The sequence below is a fragment of the Myotis daubentonii genome, chromosome 15, assembly GCF_963259705.1.
Source record: "Myotis daubentonii chromosome 15, mMyoDau2.1, whole genome shotgun sequence".
NCBI classification, from domain to species: Eukaryota; Metazoa; Chordata; class Mammalia; order Chiroptera; family Vespertilionidae; genus Myotis; species Myotis daubentonii.
Window position 1 is genome coordinate 57,809,318 of NC_081854.1, and position 22,509 is coordinate 57,831,826.

At 51.2% G+C, this 22,509-nt stretch overlaps 1 protein-coding gene and 1 long non-coding RNA gene across 3 annotated transcripts; both read left to right on the forward strand.

Moving 5' to 3' along the window:
- The first annotated feature begins 4,764 nt into the window (after window positions 1-4,764).
- LOC132217625 (uncharacterized) lies at window positions 4,765-10,580 on the forward strand. 2 transcript variants are annotated; one of them, XR_009448932.1, is made up of 3 exons: window positions 4,765-6,220; window positions 6,303-6,601; window positions 9,387-10,580. It is a non-coding gene; the product is annotated as an uncharacterized LOC132217625 (long non-coding RNA). The 2 variants fall into 2 exon arrangements; XR_009448933.1 differs by having other exon boundaries at window positions 4,765-6,212; window positions 6,296-6,601.
- A 441-nt stretch (window positions 10,581-11,021) lies between these two features.
- Window positions 11,022-20,764, forward strand: LOC132217626 (histone-lysine N-methyltransferase SETMAR-like). Its single transcript, XM_059668129.1, has 3 exons — window positions 11,022-11,210; window positions 15,220-15,316; window positions 18,072-20,764. The coding sequence occupies exons 1-3, from the start codon at window positions 11,145-11,147 to the stop codon at window positions 18,446-18,448; spliced, it is 540 nt and encodes a 179-aa protein (XP_059524112.1). The 5' UTR covers window positions 11,022-11,144; the 3' UTR covers window positions 18,449-20,764.
- The last annotated feature ends 1,745 nt before the right edge of the window (window positions 20,765-22,509 follow it).

Genomic DNA, 22,509 nt, shown 5'->3' on the forward strand with positions numbered 1-22,509 from the left:
GCACCGGGGTTTCATCATCCAGGTGGCAGCGGCTGGTGGGAAGTGGTGGGTAGGAGTTCGGGACTGGACTGCCTGCCACTCTTACCCCTTCTGAACGTGGGGTTCCTTGTTGGCAAGACGGAGATGTACCCACAGCCTGTAAGGGTGGGTGGGTGGGAGGATGGGCGGACCGGCACCTGGCATAGCACGTGGTCCGGCTTCTGGCCCCTGGGTCGGAGCTCTCCCCCGCCTCCCTGACCCCTTTTTATCTCCTTCCAAGCATCGGACATGGTCTTGCTCAGATACTTTTTACCGGTTCACGGCCTCCTCCAGGAAGCTCCGGAATGGCTGGGCAGCGCGTTTCCTGGTATGACCGCCTCTCTAAGGGTTTCCAGCACGTAGTAGCCACTCTAAATGCTGGCTGCAGAATGAATGCTTAACACAGGGTGGGTTATTTTTACATTGATTTCAGAGAGGGAGAGAGAGATAGAAACATCAATGATGAGGATCATTGATCCATTGATTGGCTGCCTCCTGCACGCTCCACACTGGGGTTCTGAGCGAGCCCACAACCCGGGCATGTGCTCTGAAGGGAATCAAACTGTGACCTCCTGGTTCAGAGGCCAAAGCTCAACCACTGCGCCACGTGGGCCGGGTGAGGCTCCTAAATAGGAAAGATGACATCTGATAGGAAGGATCCTGAGTTTCCTCCCTGGGAATGGAATGAGCTTCAAACACACAGCCAGCTCCTGAGGCTCCTGCAGCTCAGAGCGTCCCATGTTCGCCGGACTGCGCTCCGTGCTTGGTAACACACTGTCACTGAGCTGTTTAGGGGCTGCAGTGAGTCAGGAAGACGGCCCGGCCCCTCCCTGCACAGAGGGTAGAGTTTCTTAGGGCCAACAGGTATCAATTAGATAATCGCACCTGTGACCGGTCATTCCTGTGATAACTGCTGGGAGGAGAGGAACGGAGTTTTATGGCAGCTCAGAGCCCAGAGTCTGAGCAAAGGTTTCCCTTAGGAAGTGTCAGCGGTGAGGCTGCCCTGAGGCCTGGCAGGGGATGTGGGCAGCAGCACATCAGGGCCTGTGCCCTCCCCAGTCAGGGGAGAGCTTGCCTCCATCCAGGGTGGTGCAGTCGGCATTCGGCCTCCGCCGGCCAGTGCCACCTCCCCTGCACGGGGCCACCTCCCCTGCACGGGGCCACCCTGCCTGAGGTTGCCATCATGCCCGAGCTGGAGAAGTCTGCTCAGTGCTGAGTGAGACTTGGGACTTGGCCTAGTCAGTTGCTCACTGGCTAGAGCGTCAGCCTGTGGACTCAAGAGTCTCAGGTTCGATTCCCGTCAAGGGCACATAGCTCTACTGCTACCAGTTGATGTGTTTCTGTCTCTTCCCCTCCCCTCCACTCTCTCTAAAAATCAATGGGAAAATATCCTCAGACAAGGATTAGAAAATAAGTAAATAAAATAAAGCCCCCACTTTAAAAAGAAAAGACTCAGGACCTGTTAGTGCAGTCTTTGCCCCAAGGCTCCCCAGAAGGCCGGCCCGGCTCGGGCAGGCCCGCCTCAGGTTCTGCCCCTGCTCCATCCTGCTTCCTCCCACCTCCTCCCACAGGACTGGTTCCCCAGGGTCCAGCTTGCACCCCACCTTCCATCTCGCTCAGTGGTGAGGCGGACAGCACCCCAGGCCAGGGAGCACCGAAGGCCTGGCGTCTGAGGAGCTCAGGGAAGGCGGTAGGGTGCCTGTGGGGAAGACAGAGAGGGAGGGGCAGGTCAGAGGTGAGCGGTGTTGGGACAGGCAGGTTGGGGTCCAGAAGGTAAGAATTTTGGTCTTGCCTCGGCCGGGTTGCTCAGTGGTTGGAGCATTGTCTTCCATACATCAAACGGTGGTGGGTTCGATTCCTGGGGTGGGCTCACACCCAGTTTGTGGGTTCGATCCCCGTCAGGGTGCATACGAGAGGCAACCAATGGATGCTTCTCTCTCATATCAATGTTTTTCTCTCCCCCCACTTCCTCTCTGTCTAAAACCAATAAAAATATGACCTTGGGTGTCTGGCCAGACTGTTAGGGAGGAAAGAGCCAGGAGAGCTCAGGAAGCGAAGTGTCACATTTGTTCCCAGGGCCGGGCCAGGCGCCGCACCTGAGCCTCCGGTGGGGGGGTGGGTGGGAGAAGATGGGTCCCGGGAAGCGAACGACCCCCTTTGTGAATGCCATACCGAGAGGCAGAAACTCGCCAGGCGCCCACTCGGCGTTTCCTGGAACCTGTCCTTTGCGGGCTCCCGGCTCCCTAAACAGGAGCGCTCACCCCCAGCTAAGGTAATGCAGTTGCACGACTTGCCATTGAACCCTCACTATTTTAAAGTTCATTGTTAGTTATGTGAATAATTTACAAATGTGCTCCTTTCTGAGATGAACATAGAAAAGGCCAAAGTCCTCCCTGGCCGGCCGCTCTCCCGGCCATTTTCCGACGCCTGGCTGACTTCGCCCCGTCTCCCACCACCGCCGGGTTCGTGGCCCCCTTCCCTGCTGAGGGAGCACTTCAAGCCTCTTGCACATTAACCAGCGTGGGCCCTGGCTGGTGTGGTTCAGTGGGTTGAGCGTCGTTCCGAGAGGCCGCTGGGTCAGTCCCTGGCCCTGACAGTCCACATGCCGGGGTTCGGGCTCGAGTCCTGGAATACGGCTGTTACCGCCCGGCAGGAAGCTGACCTTCTGCGTCTGCTGTAGATTGCTCTGCAGTTTGTCAGCCCTGGGCCTCGTTTCCCCATTCCGCTTGTCAAGGCCTCTTCCTAGCTTTTTACGATCCGGCCTCCTGCGGGCCTTGCTTCCTCATCTGAAAAGTGGGGGATGGTAGCACCCCCATAAGGTTGTTGTGACAGCAAATTGATTCAATGTGCACCAAACACGGTGCCTGGTGTGGGCAAGGCCGAGGTGCGTCTCTGCCGTTCCTGAAAGGGGGGGTCCTGAGCCGAGGCTGGGGCGCGGGGCCCACAGTCAGTGTATTGAACAAAGGGCTGCTTTTAAAAAATACTAATAATTGTATTCATTTCAGAGAGGAAGGGAGAGGGAGAGATAGAAACATCCATGATGAGAGAGAATCATGGATCGGCTGCCTCCTGCACGCCCCCCACTGGGGATCGAGCCCACCACCCGGGCCTGTGCCCTGACGGGGAATGAACCGTGACCTCCTGGTTCATTGGTGATGCTCACCCGCTGAGCCACGCCGGCCGGACCAAATGAAGGGCTCCTTTGCCTGCGGCTGAATCAGCTCACCCCTGGTCACGTGGAGTGAGAGGCGCTCCCAGGCCTGGGTATCTCGGTGCCGGGGTGTGGCTCCCATTGAGGATCTCTGGGGTGAGGCCCTCCCTGCTGAGTGGCACGGAGGACCGCCACCCTTAGTGAGATCTGATTCACAGACTCTGTCCTAGAACTTTAGCCTCTGATTCAGGACTTCACCGCCAGCCTGTGACACACCCCGATTTCTTGATGAGTCATTTACAGCGGCTCTGCACAGCCAGGGGCTGGGGAGGGGCGGTGGGGAGGGACCCGGATTGAACTTTCTTTCTAATGCGTAGCGCTGTCTTCATAAATCTCAGGTCGCAAACAGGGTGACTCACCGGAGCCTGGAGCTGAGTGCTGAATTCCCGTGGCCCGTCTTGGCCTGGCATCCACTGGCCCTCACCCGCTCTCTGAGTAACAGTGGCAGCGCCTGCAGCCAATGGCCTGCGGGGCCCGGCACATGTTATTCTGCACAGACAGGGTTACATAAACCTGCCCGTTCTAATGTAATTTCCTTCGCCCTTCAGTTCTTTTGTGTGGCTTTGGGAGTCTGCGTGGGCTCCCAGTGAGGCCTACCCCTGGCTGGCTTCATTCTCTGTTTTAACAAAAACCTGTCGCGCCCCGGCCTGTAGCTCAGTTGGGCAGTCAGTTGGTAGGGTATGTCCCAATACACAAGGTTGTGGGTTCCATCCCCGGTCAGGGCACAGACAAGAGTCAACCAATGAATGCATCAGTAAGTGGAACAACACATGATGCTTCTCTCTCTCCCTCAAATAAAAGAAAAGAAAAACCCATTGATTGCAATGACGTTCCCCCAGGCATTCGCACATTTACTGAGGGCCCTACTGGGTGGCAGCCGCCCTGCCAGGTGCTGATGGAATCTGACAGCTGGTCCCCAGCCTTTTAAACTAGTGCTTTGTCCAAAACATACATTCTCCCTTTGACACCACCCCTTTCCTTCCTTCCTTCCTTCCTTTCTTTCTTTTCTTCTTTTTTAAATATATTTTTATTAATTTCAGAGAGGAAGGGAGAGGGAGAGAGAGATAGAAGCATCCATGATGAGAGGAACATCAATCACTGACCGGCTGCCTCCTGCACGCCCCACTCTGGGGATGGCGCCCACAGCCCAGTCATGTGCCCTGACCAGCAATTGAACCCTGACCTCCTGGTTCACTGGTCCACGCCCAACCACTGAGCAACACCAGCCAGGCTCTTTCTTTTAAAGAAAGGCATTGGCTTAACCCAAAGCCCCCGTTCCTGCATGGTGACCCCTGTTCTGGGGGTTAACGTCAAGGGACTCGGCCATCAGGCCCCCCGCCCCCGCCCCAACACACAGGCTGCGCTGTATTCCCTTGCTTTCCACCCTGTTTGTGAGGCCTCTTCCCCTTCCTCCTCCTCCTCCTCCTCCTCCTCTCCTTCACCTGGCTTCCGTCTTCTCAATGTTTTGAACTTTGGCCAACATCATGTCCTCAGGGACACCCTTCTGGATCCTGTGATCAGCTGTTTCTCCCGGCTTCCCGGAGCTGTGCTCGGAGAAAGCGTTGCCATTGGCCAGCGGTGGTTGCCGCCCAGCCTGTCCCCCCAGGGCAGCAGCCAGGCAGGGGCCATATCTGCTTGGACTTACCGTCCCAAGTCTAAGGGATTAGTGGCAAACGGATGAGTGGACACATGCTTACTGACCACCTACTATGTACTGACCAGTCACCGTCCGAGGCTCTAGGGACACCCAGATCTTGTCTCTTGGAAGATTATCTGCCAGAGCAGCTGATTTTCAACCCTTTTCATCTCGTGGCACAGAAATGAGTTTCTAAAATTCTGCGGCACTCCAAAAATATATTACGTTTTTGTTGACCTGGCAACAACAATAGGCACAATTTTGATTCATTCACACCGGGCGGCTATGACTGTGTTGGCTGTTGTCATTTTTAATTTCATTTTATTTATTTTTTTGTTGTCATTTTTTAATTTGACAATCCAAGGGGGAAAGAGGTCAGTGCCCCTGGCTAAATGGTCAGGTATCACATGTTTTAAAACTTCTTGTGGGACACCGGGAGAAAGATACGCACTAGTTTAATAATCACACATGTTACTATGCAATCTTTTTTTTTAATTTTTTCAATCTATATATATCTGTATTGATTTCAGAGAGGAAGGGAGAAGAGAGAAACATCAACGATGAGAGAGAATCATGGATCGGCTGCCTCCTGCTCGCCCCACACTGGGGATGCGGTCCGAAACCCGGACATGTGCCCTGACCGGGAATAGACCTGTGACCTCCTGGTTCCTGGGTCAAAGCTTAACCACTGAGCCACACCTCCAGGCTTGCTGTGCCATCTTGAACTGACGCAGGCTTTGAAGAAGAGGATGTTAGGAGGCGGTGGTAGAGCCCAGCGGCTGGGCGAGCGGCACTGTGACCTGGTAGCGTGGGGACACGCGGCCCCAGGGGTAAGCCCGGGACTGACATCGCACCTCCGCTGGCAGGGCGCCGGGAAAGGCGCAGACCCAGCCTGGCCACGCCAGCCGGTGACTGACAGGGTGTATTAAGGGAAGCTCACCTCCCCGGCATGTCTTGGGCAAGAGCAAGATGAAATGGATCCCCCGGCCGCTTGGCAGGGGCCCAAGAAGTCTATGGGGTGAACGGTGGGGGAATCGTCACGGGGCGGGTACGTGAGTGCCACCAGGTGTAGGCAATTCCTTCACGTGCCTGACCTGGGCAGGACAGCGACCCGTTCCAGGAAGCAGCACCCCGCGCGCGGTCGGGGAGGCACGGGAGGGGTGCTGCTGCATGTCCGAGTGGATGTCAGGCACGATCAGGACGCCTGAGAGCAGGGCTCCCAGAATGCCACCTCTGCCCCATGGGGCCAGCTCCTGGGCCAGAGCGCGGCTGCGTCATGGAACAGCCTCTCCGCCGCAGGCCGGGCCGCCCAGAAGTCACGCTGGGTGTGCTTCAGGCAGGACACAGGTGAGTGTGTGTGTGTGTGTGTGGGGAGGGGACGGCGGAAGGGGGCATCTGCTGACTTGGCTCGTCCTGGGTCCCTTCTTCAGGTGACAGTACCTGGTGGTTTTTCTCGGGGAGCCAAGCCTCCCTCGTACTCATCCTGACCTCTGCCTGCGTCTAGCCAAATCGGGTAGCCATCTCCCAGGACTCCTCAGTCTAGGCATGAATTTGGACCCAAGTCAAGTCTGGGAGCCTCGAAGAAAGACTCCCAAGACTATGAAGAAAGACGTGGATCTCGGTCAGCACTTGGGACTCTGTGCTCAAGAGAGAATGGAAGAGATGGATGGACACAGATCGATGCCTCATGATTTTCCTCCAGCACCTGGATCCAGCCATGCCTGAAGCCCATAGGGGTATAATTGTGTCTAAATTTACATACTACCTATGGCCCTTAAAGCTATTGACTGAACAATTCTCCCATCTTTCTATCTGGCTTAAGCTCATTGTCACAGGGCTTTGGTTACTTACAACTAAAAGTGCCTTTATTAAGACAATGGTTTTAACTCATGTCACTCACTTGCTAAATCCAAAGGCAGGGAGGACACCAGTTAAAGCCATTGTGGGCCTTCTCTTTCCAGAGGGTACGCCTGTGCCATTCTCTTTCCCTCCCCTCCCCCCACAGGCACGTATCCCATCCTCTAAGGGACCCCATGAGACTTACAACGAGGGGAGCAATGGGCAGCAGCAGCTTGTCCCAGGCTCACCCCCCCGAATCCGTCTCCAAGGCCCCCTATTCTCTGACTTCCCAGTGAGCCAGAGCAGCCCGGCCTGGGCTCTCCAGTTGCTTCTCCTATGGGCTTCCTTATGTCACTACCTAAGTTTATTTTTGCTGTGGTCAATACATTCTTGCTTGTTTTTCTACCAAAAAAAAAAAAAAATAGCCATTGTGGAAGTCGGTCATTTAGCAAGGGCGAGGGGCAGCCCCAACACACTGACATTCCTCCTAAGCCTCAGACTCTGCAGCCTCGTCCCCAGGGACCCAGACCCTTGGGTGTGCAAGGCTGCCTAGCAGCAGACACCCCGGGGATGGGCCAGGACAGGGAGGTACACACAGGAGCATTCGTGGCCCCGGCAGGGCAGGGAGGACCCAGGCCCCAGGTTCCGTGCGGAGGAATTGGTGGGGGGGCGCTGCCCTGATTTGGGAGTGGGCACCTGGCAGGAGAGCTGGCTTTGCTGGACTGTGAAACCTGAACCGCAGGGCCAGGCAGGCTGGCACAGGCAATGGCCGGTGAGCCAGGGCACCGACGTGTCACAGCTGCCATCTAGTGCCAGCTGTCTCCTTTTGCAAGTTGTTTACGGCTGCTTCCAGCTGGAGGCCTTCTGTGTGCCTGTCAGAGGGAGGAGGCCATTGCCTCTGCCTTCACAGCAGGAAAAACCTCCACGTCAGACTTTCTATATCATCCCTACTTCATTATTATTTTTTAAAGATATATTTTTATTGATTTCAGAGAGAAAGGGAGAGGGAGAGAGAGAGAAAAACATCAATGATGAGAATATGGATCAGCTGCCTCCCGCACTCCCCCTACTGGGCACCAAGCCCGCGATCTGGGCATGTGCCCTGGCCGGGAATGAACCGAGACTGGCTGAGCTCCCTGCTGCTCCTCCCCTCTCCTCCCACCAAAAGTGTACACGTTTAGCCCTGACCGGTGTGGCCCAGCGGACAGAGCCTCGCCTCTGTGGACTGAAGGGTCCCGGGTTCGATTCCGGTCAAGGGCATGTACCTGGGTTGCGGGCACATCCCCAGTGGGAGGTGTGCAGGAGGCAGCTGATCGATGTTTCTCTCTCATCGATGTTTCTAACTCTCTATCCCTCTCCCTTCCTCTCTGTAAAAAAATCAATAAAATATATTTTTAAAAATGTACACGTTTTAAAGGGCTCTCGGTGGAGACTTGATGTTCTGAATGTGAACATGATGGAGGGGAGGCGGGGCTGCTACACCGCAGTGCTCGGTCCCTGAGGAAGCCCATGACAGGGAGATGAAACAGCGGTGTTGAACAGCCACCCCGGCTCCCCGAGTACATAATACCCGCCATCAGGGACGCCTGCCCGGCCTAATTGCTCACGGTGAGCCTGGCACCGCCGCCGAGGGAAAGAGCCTGCAGGAAGGCAGAAGCAGCGTCCGAGGCGGGCGGAGAGCGGGCCCCTCCACACCCGTCCTGGTCTTTCTTTCCTTTTGTCTTCTGACCTCGCTGATCCTGCTCAATTCTCGCAGCGTCTGTGGGACCCCACAGCCCCTCTCCCTGTCACTCCTTGGGGAGCCCTCCCCAGCATGCCCTGACGGAATGAGCCACTGCTTCCTGTGGGTACGGTGGCGGCCAGCGGTCGGGATGACCCCGGGGTACGGGCCCTGATAGAGTCCCTTCCACGAGGAATGAAGCTGACCTGGGTGACCGATAGGATACTGCAGAGATGGGTGTACGGAGATGAAGTCAGGCCATCAGAGACACTGCGGATTCTTTCTTGTTTCCTCTCAGATCACTGCTCTGTGGAAGGCCGGGTGCCATGTCATCAGGCCCCCCGAGCCGTCCTATGGAGAGGCCCCGCGGGGAGGAGCTGACGGAGGCCTCCCGCCATCAGCCGGGGGGGGGTGTGGTTTTGAAAGACGCCCACAGATTCTTCCAGACACCTCCCTGCAGGAGGTGCGCCTCCATGCCCTCCTCCTCGAGTGTGGAGTGGACTTGTTGATTCACTACCATCGTAAAGAACATCGTTATCACCCAAAACGATCCCCCGTGGCAGGTCCACCAAGCTCAGTGACCAACCACACAGGCTGGTGTGACCCCAGACTCCTAACTGGGCAGGTGATGTGGGTAGCCCTGACCCAGGCCTATAGCTCCCTTACAAGGGTCAGTCTTTACCTTAAGAAAACCCTGTCCCTTGTGTGTGTGTTTTAATTTGTTGATTTTAGAGAGAGAGAGAGGGAAGGAGAGAGAGAGAAATGTGATTTGTTGTTCCACTTACTTATGCATTCATTGGTGGATTGTCCTAGGTGCCCTGACCAGGGATTGCACCCCCAACCCTGGCCTATCTGGACAAAGCTCTAATCCGCTGAGCCACTTAGCCAGGGCTCCCTGTCCATTGTGCTCGTGCATCTAAGAAAACACACGTTTGGAATGTCCAAGTACTTTTCTTTTCCAGACTCCTCGAAGGCTCAGCCACGGGCACCCGGGCTCAGGACCAGCAGGGCACGAGACCACAGAACCCCTCACTGTTACCTCGTTCCCCTCATCATGCCGGCTCTGTGTACTGTAATGTTAACTATTCGCTATCCTTACCACCCATGTGAAAGAAATACGCGTTTCTCCACAGGTGATCCAATCCTGAAGATTTCCCCACGTGGTTTTCTCCCGCCTCCTTACCCTACCGCCAATGGGCGCCATGTGTCTTCTTTATGTTTTTCCTTCTGATTCACAACGCAGAACTGTCATTCTCTGGAGCATTTTCTCAGTCTCCTGAGATCTTACTTCTGGGTGTGTCCTCAAAAACTTGGCTCCAATAAACTCTTTTTTTTTTTTTTTTTTTTTAGAAGAGAGAGAAAGAGAGAGAGAGAGGGAAAGACAGAGAAACATCCATGTGAGAGCAACACATCAATAGGTTGCCTCCTGCACACAGCTCCGACCAGGGCCCAGGCCAGGGCAGTGCCTGTCCTTGATTGGAATTGAACCCAGAACCCTTTGGTCCACAGGCCAATGCTCTATCCACTGAGCCAAACTGGCCAGGGCTCCAATAAATTCTTATTAAACTTTTCTCCATAGCTTAGAACTTAGAAATAGTTTAGACATAAGTTTTCCTCTGCAAGTAATGCTTTTATCATTCCAACCGAGGTCAGATAAATGACCAATGAAGGAACAATCTCACTTGTAACATTGAAAGCTTCACATATTTATACACATTGTATTTATTCAAAATGTGCTTACAGGCACTTAGTGTGCAGAATAGAAATATCACTCACACCCATGTTTTAGTTACAATAGGACAACCAGTTACCAGTGTAACAGCCATTGCCTGACATGAACGCTAATGGGCAAATTTTCTCTGAGCAAAGTGTACAGTTTCTTAAAGTATGTTCCTGTTGTTTGTTGAAATGTGACTTTACGTCGACTTCCATATTTTAAAAAATGAACTTGCATTTGTATATATGTTTTGTCACGTCATTTATGAGGAATTGATCTTTACCCTCATTCAGTGAGATCTATGCCTAATGGATTAGAAGCAGGTCCTGCATCGCGGAGAGGAAGCAGCGCTGGTCTATGGCTGGACTGCGCTCCTTGGGGGGCATTTTACTCAAACTGGCCCGACGGTGGGCCTTCGGCAATTATTTATTAAATGAAGGAATGGATTTTCAACCCCGACTCTGTGTCCAGGGCGTTAATCAGGTGTCTCCTCCAGCTCCCCCATGATTAGACTTGCTGAGTTACTGAAGTCAGCTAAACGCCGGGACCCGTGCTGGACCGTTTACCTCCCACCCGCCCTCTCCGTTTTCCCTCCCGGGGGAGGCGTGCCCAGCACAATCTGCATCCTGTGCACTCACTGGTGGAGCCCGACGCCCGTCACTGCCAGGTTCCGCCCTAGCCACGCCCCCACGTCGTTGCAGACCCGAGAGAAGACCTGGTCATTGTCTCGCTGGAGGGTCCGCCCTTCGCGTGCGTTGGTGGGAGCGCGGTCCACGAGCCAGCGCACGCTGCCCCGCCCCGCCCCGCCCCCTCGCACGTCGGGCCCCGCCCCCAGCACGCAGGCCCCGCCCCCAGCACGCAGGCTCCGCCCAGCCTCGCGCATGCGCGCGCGCAGCCGGCAGTGCCTCAGTCTGGGCAGCGGGACCCGGCGGGCGGCGGTTTGGCTGCCGAGGTGCGAAGGGAGGAGCCCCAGTTGCCGCCGCCGCCGCCGCCGGAGAGGACGATGTCTGCGAGTCGAGCCAAGAAAGTGAAGATGGCCACCAAATCGTGCCCCGAGTGCGACCTCCAGGTGAGCGGCGGCCGGCGGGCGAGGGTCCGTCCTGCGGCCGGCGGCGCAGAAGGGGCGTGGGCTGGTCCCGGGTCGCCTGGCGGTTCCGGTGACAGCCGCGGGTCTGTGCCCATCAGCCCCTGTGTCCCGACGGGAACGCGCGTGTGGCCGCCTGGAGGGTGGCTTTGTTCCCATCGGACCCGGAACCCGACTGTCCCCGCTGCGCCCTTGGGTCCCGGGATGCTCAGCGCTGCAGGGCCTCCTCCCACGGCGCCGCTGGAGACATAACGGGGCTCGCGGTGGCGAGAGCGCCGGTGGCGGGGGAGGTCCTGTGTCCAGCTCACCGGCAGGCCGGCGTCCGGGTGTGCAGGGAACGGGTTTGCTGTGGTTGGGGAAGCCGACGCCAGGCTGGTCACCAGCGGGGGTGCGGCCGGGGTCCTGCCACCACCATGTCTCCTAGGAACACGGGTGCCTTTCCACCCTGCAGGCCGGCGGGGCCGGAGCGCTAGGAGCGGGGTAACCAGCTCCTTCTTCGGTCTTTGGAGGAGTTCTGTTAATCTTTTTGTTTTTAATATGCTTTTAAAAAAGATTTTTATTGATTTCAGATTGGAAGGGAGAGGGAGAGAGAAACATCAATGATGATCATGAGAGAATCATGGATTGGCTGCCTCCTGCGCGCCCCCTTCAGCCCGCAGGCCCACGCTCTATCCACTGAGCCAAACCGGCTAAGGCTTTAATATGTTTTTATTTTATTTATTTATTTTTTAAAATATATTTTATTGTTTTTTTACAGAGAGGAAGGGAGAGGGAGAGAGAGCCAGAAACATCGATGAGAGAGAAACATCGATCAGCTGCCTCCTGCACACTCCCCACTGGGGGATGTGCCCACAACCAAGGTACATGCCCTTGATCAGAATCGAACCCTGGACCCTTGAGTCCGAAGGCCGATGCTCTATCCACTGAGCCAAACTGGTCTTGGCTAAAAAAAATTTTTTTTTAAATATTTTTATTGTTTTCAGAGAGGAAGGGAGAGGAAGAGGGAGAAACATCCATGATGAGAGAGAATCATTGATTGGCTGCCTCCTGCACGCCCCCTGCTGGGGCTCAAGCCCAAAACCTGGGCGTGTGCCCTGACCAGATCGAAGGGTTGACCTCTGGGTGCCTGGGCGGGAGCTCAGTGAGCTGGGCCACGCTGGCCTGGCGGGTTCTGTGCCCTCTCCGCTGCCCTGGCGAGCTGTCTGGTGTGAGTCCAAGAGATTGCTTCCCCTCCCTGCAGAGGCGGGAGGTTTCCCCGGAGACTCACTGTGGGAACCCAGTTGAACTCCTGGAGGGAAAACTCGCAGAAGTGTGGGGACCGTCCTGGGACTGGGTCTCGCTGGAGTTTGAACTCTCAGACTTGTCCACACGGAGCCTCCAGCAGTGTGTCCGCCCTTACAGTTGAGTTTTTCCTGCCTGACTCTGTGAATTTCCGCTTTGGTAAGTTGAGAGCCTCCGTCTTCACCCGTCTGTCCAGTTGGAGGGGCCCTGGTTTGCGCGGGCACCCCACTTCTCTCACGGAGCTGAGAAGAGTTGTTGACGTTTCAGTTTGTTGTGCGTCAAAGTGGTGACTTTCATGCTCCCTCCAAGTGCTCCGCGCGTGGATTGCTGTACCTTTGTAGTAAGTTGTGAAGTCAGGAAATGTGAGTCTCCAACTTTGTTTTTTCTGTTTAAAGACTGTTTTGGCTTTTCAGATCCATGGGAATTTTTGAATTAGCTTTTCCATGTCCAGGGTGGGGCGGGGGAAAGGCCGTTGGGCTGTTGATAAGTATTGCGTTGGATCTGTGTCGACTGATCTGGGAACGATGAACACTATTGAGTCCTCCAGTTCATGAACATTGCTGTCTTTCCATTAATTTAGGTCTCTAATTTTTCAGCAGTGATTTTTAGGTTTCAGTGTACAAATCATGCATCTTTTTGGTTAAATTTATTCCTAATTTATTTTTTTTGATGGTCGTATACATAGACTTATTTTCTTAATTCCATTTTTTTGGATTGTTTATTGCTAGTGTATAGAAATAACACTGATTTTTGTTTGTCTTGTATCCTGCAACATTGCTGCATTCCTTCATTAGCCCTAATATTGTGTGTGTGTTTATTTAGGATTTCTTATATATAAGGTCATGTGACGTGTAAATGGAAATAGATTTACTTCACTTTTTCAATGTGTATGCCTTTAACTTCTTTTTCTTGCCTACTTTCTCTGGCTTTCCATTACAGTGTTGAATAGAAGCAGCAGAAGCAGATATGGGTGTCTTGTTCCTGGTTTAGGGAAGAAAGGTTTCAATCTTTCCCACTGAGTATGATGTTAGTTGTGGGCTTTTCATAAGTTCATTTTATCATGTGGAGGAAGTTCCCTTCTGTTTCTCATTGTGCAGTGTTTTGTTGTGAAAGGTGAGAGACATTGCGTCACCCAGGAAATGCCAAGGGATTTAGGGACTTTGCATCAGGAATTGGGATCAAAGACCACACATTGGACAGAAGATGCTCCTAGTACTCTTATGAGATTGCAAGGCTTGTAGGAGCTGCCAGGAACCAGGGGCAGATATGTATATACTAGAGGCCCAGTGCACGAAATTCGTGCACTGGGGGGTGCGGTGGGGGGGGTTCCTCAGCCCAGCCCCCTGTGCCCTCTCACCTCGGACATCCTTAGTGCTGCCGCCATTGCGCTTGCCAGCTGTGAGCCTGGCTTCTGGCTGAGCGCACTGACCACCAGGGGGCAGCTCCTGCGTTGAGCGTCTGCCCCCTGGTGGTCAGTGCACATCATAGTGACCCCTGGTTCCACTGTTTGGTCAATTTGCATATTAGCCTTTTATTATGTAGGATAACTGTGGTTATATGTTTTTAATAGAGTGTGTGTGTGTGCACACACACGTGTGTGCGCGCGCGTGTGTGCACATGTGCATGCGTGTGCATGCGTGTGTGTGTGTGTGTGTGTGTGTGTGTGTGTGTTTCTGTCATCCCACAGTGGTGTTTCTTTTTATTTTTTTCTTTCAACTTGTTAATGTCTAGCCCTCTTCCCCCTCCTGTTCCAACTTTTAGACTAATTTTCAGTTCTGTTTTATCATCAGGAATTATTTTGTATCCAATCTTATTCTTTTCTTCCTTTGGAATGTTTGTTAAATGTATACTTAAAAAAAAATACATTCCCCCTGCCAGCATAGTAGAGCAGGCCAATAGCCTCTCATCCTGGGATTATGTAATAATTTCCTAAACCAGTTCCTTTCTTCTAGACGAATCCATTTTGTAACTATTCTGACACTGACATTTTAGGAAATTATTTTTGACCTTCACATTCAGCATTATTAAACATTTGCTATATTCATGGAACTGTAGAGGACGAGGAGAATAGATGTGATTTTTTATTGTTAATCCTCACTCGAGGATATTTTTTTAAATATATTTTATTGATTTTTTACAGAGAGGAAGGGAGAGAGATAGTTAGAAACATCGATGAGAGAGAAACATCGATCAGCTGCCTCCTGCACATCTCCCACTGAGGATGTGCCCGCAACCCAGGTACATGCCCCCGACCGGAATCGAACCTGGGACCCTTCAGTCCGCAGGCCGACGCTCTATCCACTGAGCCAAACCGGTTTCGGCCTCGAGGATATTTTTCCATTGATTTTTAGAGAGAGTGGAAAGGAGAGGAGAGACAGAGAGAGAGAAACATCCATGTGAGAGAGACACATCAAGTGGTTGCCTCCTGCATGGGCCCCTACCAGGGCTGGAGCCTGCAACCGAAGCATGTGCCCTTCACTGGAATTGAACCTGGGACCCCTCAGTCCACAGGCCAGTGTGCTATCCACTGAGCCAAACTGGCTAGGGCTAGATGTGATTCTTATGTCAACTCATATGAGGAGGTAGAATTTAAATATAAACGTGATTTCTTCCTTCAAGTTACTTATTGTTTCGTTGAAGAGACCACAGAAACACTTGAGAAGTCTAATAAATAGTAGAATGTAATATATATTTTCTCTTTTTCCCCCTCCAGGTTCCTGTTGCATGTAAATCTTGTCCCTGTGGTTACATATTTATTAATAGAAAACTCCTAAAAGTAAAACAGTCAGATAAGTCATCACCTTTTACAGGTAACTGCAAGTTTACCATCTTTTCAGCTTTTATGGTTTTTGTTATATAGATTAAAAATTAATTTTTGTTAGTTAATTTTTTTTTTCTGCTGCTGAAGTTATAATATTAAAAGTCTATTGATCCCTGTGAGCATCGTCCCGTGTACTTTGTGGTCGCCGGTTCTATTCCCAGTCAGGGCAGCCAATCAATGTTTCTCTCTCTCTCCCCCTTCCTCCCCGTTTAAAAATTGTTGACACTATTACATATGGGACAATTCTTTTTTTTCTTTTTTTTTGATATTCTTTATTGATTTTTAGAGAAAGAGGAAGGGAGACGGGAAGAGAGAGAGAGAAGCATCGATTGGTTGCCTCCTGTACTCTCCCCACTGGGGATGGAGCCTGCAGCCCGGGCCTGTGCCCTGACCAGGAATGGAACTGACAGCCTTTCGGTACATGGGACGATGCACAGCCAGCTGAGCCCCACCGGTCTGGGCTGGAACAATTCTTTACAGTAGAATTTCAGTTAATAACTGGAAGGATTGCGGGTAATAGGAAACCAGCACTAGCTAAACAGTGATCATGGTTGCAGTCAAGATCGACCAATGGATGGTAAAGTTGGTGAGTGAAAATTTGAGGAGAAATAAAATTTTTTTATAAAATCAAAGTATTCCCCCAAGATCTCCTCCATTAACCACAAAAGGAAAGATAAGAACTTTCCAGGGGTGAAACCTGCCAAAATTTACCTTAATCAGGGACCACAGTGAACAGCACAATAATAAAACATTGACACCACGAAGCCTGTGATATGGACCGAAAGGGCTACGGTTTTGTGTACTCTTTGCCAAAAAGGCAGAATCTTAGTCCAATCATTAGGAAACATCAGCTAAAAAATAAGAAGAAAAACGAAAGAAAGAAACATCAACCAAATTCAATGAGATACATTTGACAAAAGACAAAAGAACCAGCCAGTCGGTATTCTGCCGAAGAGTCAGGGTCGTGACAGGTCAGGGAAGAGGAGGCACTGTGTCCAGCATGGGAGGAGACCAAGGAGCCAGGGCGAGTAACTCGTGTGGTTCCTGCTTTTACAATGACCTGTTTTTGCCTAATGGAATCTCTGTTTTCTCTCTGAATTTTTAAGGCATGTTTTAGAATGTCTTATTTTTTAAAAATATATTTGTATTGATTTCAGAGAGGAGGGGGAGAGAGAGAAACATCAATGATGCAAGAAAATCATTGACCGGCTGCACGCCCCACACTGGGGATGGAAGCCCGCAACCCAGGCATGTGCCCTTGACAAGAATCGAACCCGGGATCCTTTAGACTGTAGGCTGACGCTCCGTCCACTGTGCCAAACCAGCTAGGGCAGAATGTCTTATTGTAACTTGCCTGAAAATGTCTGTGTTTTAGATTGTTCTATTATTTGTATGCAGTTCTGAGGTATGAATTCTATTCCTGTGTCCCCTCACACAGTGGTTTTGACGCCCCCCCCCCCCCCGTTATGCATTTGGGAAAATCTTTTGCTTTTGGATTTAGCTCTGTATTAAAACAAGTTTTGTTTTTGATTGTGTCTTAACCAGCATGATTGTTGGAAGTAGAAGAGGCGGCTTCTTGCATTAATTAAATCTATATCGACAGGAAACCTTTCTTAATTTCCATGCCATTTAGGAACAACAGGGTAAATTGCTTTCAGCATATTAGGAACTAAAATAAAGCTACTCACTTTCCTAATATCTTGTAGTTGCAAGATGTATTTTTTGTTTTTTGGTATCAGTATATTATGGTTGAGGTCACATTTTTTCTGCTCTGGTAATGGAAGGTGATTGACTTATTTTAAATAGTGTAACTTAGAATTTAAGCAAGGGAACTTTCACTGTCCTGGAAGCAGAGGGGGGGAAAAGGCAGGAAAGTTGCTGTGAAGGGATGTGTATGTACAAGGGGCTGGGATTCAAGCTGTTGAAAGAGGAATCTTCCTCCTTACTGCCCCACGACTTCCCCCAACACTGTCCAGAATGGAATTCTGCTGAATCTCTCTTCCTTTTTTTTTTTTTGTTTTTTTAAAAAATAAAAAACCTTCGGTGAGTTTAGGAAAGGAGTGTTATGGTTGTGTTTTAAACATTGCACTGGGCAATGGACTATAGTGCCATTTAAAACATGTCAAAGACGCGACTGCTGGGGTGGGGTGCAAACTTAGGCAAACGCTTCTTTCACGTCCCTAAAGTGTATTATTTTTACTCGTCTGCACCAAAACTAAGTATGAAGCCAAGAGCAGTGAATTAGAGAGGCTGAGAGAGGATAAGAGGCCGGGCAGTGGCGGCCATTCAGACCATCTGCACAGGGAAGAGGAAGACCTGAAACACTGCCGGAGCATAGGAACAGGCATCCATCAGCCCGTCCTGGAGGATGTGTCCCAAGCACCAGACTGATCTGCGACCCTAATTCCGTGGCACTGAAAAAAACAGAAGGCGTTGAGTTCCTGGATCTCCAAGCACAACTCCTATTTTAGTTCTAAATAATGTTTTCTATGGTAGATGCTTATAAAATTACTGGCAATTGGGTTCCTATGGGAAAACGAAAAGACTGAAACGTAACATCCACCTGATAGAAACTGTGATCCAAGCTTCCCCCTGAATGAGATCGCTGCTGCTTCCGGCTGTGCTGTCACTGACGGCGAAGGAGGGGTCAGGCCTGTTCCCTTGTGTGGTTTCGTGTTCACGATGATGGCGTGCTCTGCAGTCGTCTCTGATGGTTGAGCTTTTATTGTTTATTTTCTCCACAGAAGTGAGCAACGCCATGTCTCTGAAAGATCTGCGAATACTCTTCTTATACGAGTTTAAACTCGGACACAGCGCCGCCACGGCCAGCAGAAACATCGCCTCCGTCTTCGGAGAAGGCTCCGTGAACGAAAGGACCATCCGCTGGTGGTTTGAGAAGTTCCGTTCTGGGGACCTGAGTCTGAAGAATGAGCCTCGCGGGAGACCCAGGTCGGTCCTCAATGAAGACGAGCTGCGAGCCATGGTGGAGGCGAACCCCAAGAGCGCCATCCGGGGCCTCGCCGCAGACCTAGGCGTTTCTGCCACAACCATTTCTCGCCACCTGGCGGCCATGGGAAAGGTGAAAAGGTTGGACAAGTGGGTGACAGCTGCTGATGGCTGATCATGAACAGGTGGTTGGAGAGACGCTCACCCTTAAGATTTGGAAGAGCAGAGACCTTATGAGAGCGTCCTAAGTGTGACAGGAATGAAATGGAAAGGGATCTGGGCAATGGCTGGATGTTGATGAAGTTCCCCAACGTGTTAAAACCTTCCTTCTCCCAAAAGAGGATCTGGTAACTGGGGGGGGGGGGGGGGGGGGGGTGCACACAGGGTGTTTCAACACCGTGTTCGCCCGGACTGCTTTCCCTGCGTGAACGAGCCACATTGCCCAGCCGTGGGCTCACGGACCCCGTCGCGCTGCAGCGTTCTGCGCTGGTCCGCAGGCGTGGGCCTGTCCCGCCTGGGACAGCAGCAGCCTGCAGACATCACAGACGCCATGGGGAGGTAACAGAATCGGGCAAAGGAATTTAGCGCGTCCATCAGACTCACCCGGCCTTTTAACACAGATTCCCCCCTCCTTTGTCATTTGTAACTAAGACACAGAACATTCTCTGCTTGAGAAGCAGGAATTGAAGGAAGTGAATGTCTTGTAACAAGACTGGATTTTATAAATGTAGTATATCATTTAATATTGGGGGAAAGTTTATCACTTGGAGAAAGCAGCTCATACTATTAGTGCATATTTTGGTTGAACGAAGCTGTTGTTTTTCTCAAAAAATATAACATTTTCATTTTGACCTACAAAAAGGCAATTGCATGTGGTTCACCCTGATCGTTTCCTAATCCCGGCAGAGCCCGGAGCCGGAAAGGCCCTCAGGAGCCAAAGCTACTGCTGCTCCCGAGGACTGCGGCTTCTTCCCGGGAGGGATGTGGCGCAACCCAGGGAGCGCACGCGCGTGTGTGTGTGTGCGCGTGTGTGCGTGTGTGTGTGTGAAAGATGCTTAGGAGTCAGCCGAGCAGAAACCCAGGTGACGAGTGCGTCAGCCTCCTTCCCTTCCTTTGACCTCAGCTGCTTTGCTCCTGGCTTGCTTTCTGTCTGAATGTTTGCCGTTCCTCTTCACCTTAGTAACTCTACCCATCATGCACTTTTCCTCCAGGAAGTCTTCCCTGGTTGCCCTGCCCCCACCCCAGGTCAGGTCCCCTTGACGATGGCCTAAGAATCCCAGTATTGTTCCTGCATAATGTGATCATGGTCAGAATATATTTATTTGTGAGATAATGTGTGTGTGTCTGTCTTTTCTGCAAGATTATAAGGTTCACAACAGCAGGGACTGAGTTTTTGCTTATATGATCATACCCGCCAAGGGCACAGGTCTAGTTACAAGCATGTCCAACTCGCGGCCTGCGGGCTACATGCAGCCCACAATGAATATTTTTGCGGCCCAGCCAATATAACGGTCTGTAAGAAACGCTTTAATAAAAATTTTGTAAGTTAATTTTTACAATATCCTGTTATACATAATTAATATTACGAGCTACAACTTTCGATAATGACTGATTACTATCATCGTGTTGCATTCATTTCCCTTACGCGCCATTTCTCTCCACTAATACTAGCAGCGAATTTTTTTTTTTTAATTTTACTGATTTTTTACAGAGAGGAAGGGAGAGGGATAGAGAGTTAGAAACATCGTTGAGAGAGAAACATCGATCAGCTGTCTCCTGCACACCTCCTACTGGGGATGTGCCCGCAACCCAGGTACATGCCCTTGACCGGAATCTAACCTGGGACCTTTCAGTCCGCAGGCCGATGCTCTATCCACTGAGCCACACCGGTTAGGGCAGCAGCGAATTTTTTAGCAGTTGATGGCCATGTCACTAGTCTTGGACTGACTTGTTTGGTGTGTGCAACGGGAAATATTTCACTTCTGGAGAACAAGAAAAATAGGTTTATTTGCATTATGCTTATTAATTTGTGCAGTTATTCATTGTCTGGTAAGTTAATGTTCAAGAAAAATATTAATTTTTATTAAAATGTTCCATTAACGATGACTCATTTATTTCAGCCCTTTGTATTCAACATGTCTCTATTGAAATAAACCTACGTTTCTATGAAAATTGAAGCTTTTGTTCTTTTGCGGCCCACATAAACTTAAACCTTGTTTATTTGGCCCGTGTTAGCCTTTGAATTTGACATACTTGGTCTAGTACATAGTAGACACCCATTAATGTTTGTTCAACGAATAAATAAATGCGAGGGCCAGTTTCATCCACTTTGTAGAAAATTTGACAGGAAGTAATTAAAAAACAAATGAACAGTCGTTTAAATAAGTAGGTTTTGTTTTCTCTAACTGATGAAAATGTTCAAACATATAAAATACTTGAATTTTACAGTGATCCTATGTAGCCTTTTATGAATAAAGCTGTTATGAATATTCTTGCAGAGTCTTTTTGTGGACATATGTTTACATTTCTCTTGGATAAACACCTATAATTGGAGAACCTGAGTCATAGGCTATGTGTATATTTCATTTTCCCAAAATGATTACACCATTTTATACTCCCTCTCACTAATATTTGATGTTATTAGTCTTTAAAAAAAATTTTTTTTTAAATCCTCACCTCAGGATATTTATTTCCATTGATTTTTTTTAAGAGAGAGTGTAAGGGAGGGGAAGAGAGAGAGAGAAACATCATGTGAGAGAGACATCCTGGGTGTGGGCTGTGTCTTATTTTGAGCTGTTTTCCCCGAGGGATGCAGGCCATAATCGGGGTAGCTATGCAATAATGCTGTGGGGGCCCAGGCACCTTCTAGCTTCCTGCTCATCCTTACTGGGTTGCGGATAATCCCGTGCACGCCTCCTCGGGAGGCGGCCTCCAGATGCTCTTAGTGATCCCTGCATCTTGCCATTCTTGTCCTTACTAATACCCTGTCATCAGCGTGGGCTGGACTTAGTGACTTGCTTCTGCTAGAATTCAGCAGAAGCGATGGGCTGCCGTTTTGGAGATTAAGTTATAAAAAGCACGTGGCTTCTGCCAGCGTGTTCTTCCTGGCTCTAGCTGAGCTCGCTCACTCAGGGCGGGAGCCAGCTGCCATGCTGTGAGGCAGCTCAGTGAAGAGCCTTTGATGAGGGGGTGGGGGTGGGGGTGGGGGGAGGGTTGGGGGGGGTCAACAATCCAGTGAGTGAGCTTGGGAGTGGACCTCCCCCGAGTTGAGCATTCAGATGAGGTTGCACAACCACACCTGGGTTTCTGACCCACAGACATTGAGAGAATATTTTAAAAAATATATATTGTTACTGATTTCAGAGCGGAAGGGAGAGGGAGGGAGAGAGAAACTTCAATGATGAGAGAGAACCCCGAGTTCTTTTTAAGCCCAACTCCTTCCCAGGGTGACCAAGACCCTGCATAGCTGAACATGGCCCACCTCTCCTGGACTCTGCCCTGCACGGGGCGTACCCTCAACACGAAAGTCCCCTTGCTTACACTGCCCCACCCTCCCGGGGGCCTCACCTTTCACAGGTGTTCACCTCTGATCGGCCGCTCCACCTCGCACCCTTAGGGACTCGCTCTGGAGACAACTCTTCAGAAAGCCCGCGAGGACCAGCAACTCCCTCAACAGCGGGTCGGGGCCTCCTCAGTCGCTGTGTGCAAATCCTTATCCCTTTTCTTGGGGCGGGGGGTTGGAAAGCCTACATTTTTAACTTGATTTAGTAGAAAATTAAAATAATACAGTAGGACGTGGAATGAAAAGTCTTCCTCCTGCCCTGCCGTGCTCTCTACCTTATTTTTCCAGTGCACTCTTCCGGGGGTCATTCCATCACTGCATACAGCTCGAGCGCATCCCTCTGAGGAGCTGCACTGGCACTGTTCCATGCACGCCTGAGTCTGCTCCGGCCATTTGGCGGTGCTCCCTGGGCTGTTTCTGGTTTTGCTCTGACGAGCGGTGCTGTCAAGCGCAACATCTTTGCGCAAGTGGGTTTGGGTGGGCAATGTCTTTCCTTCAGATTCTTAGGGATGGGATTGCTAGATCAGAGGCTCAGTGGCATTCGGCCGCTTTACTCTTCCCACCGACCACCTTCTCCTCTGGCGTCGAGTGTTAGGTCGGCCGCACTGGACGGGGTGATCGTGAGGGCAGCGCTTCCCAGGATTCCCATTTGTGCGGCGGGTTGGCCCTCAATA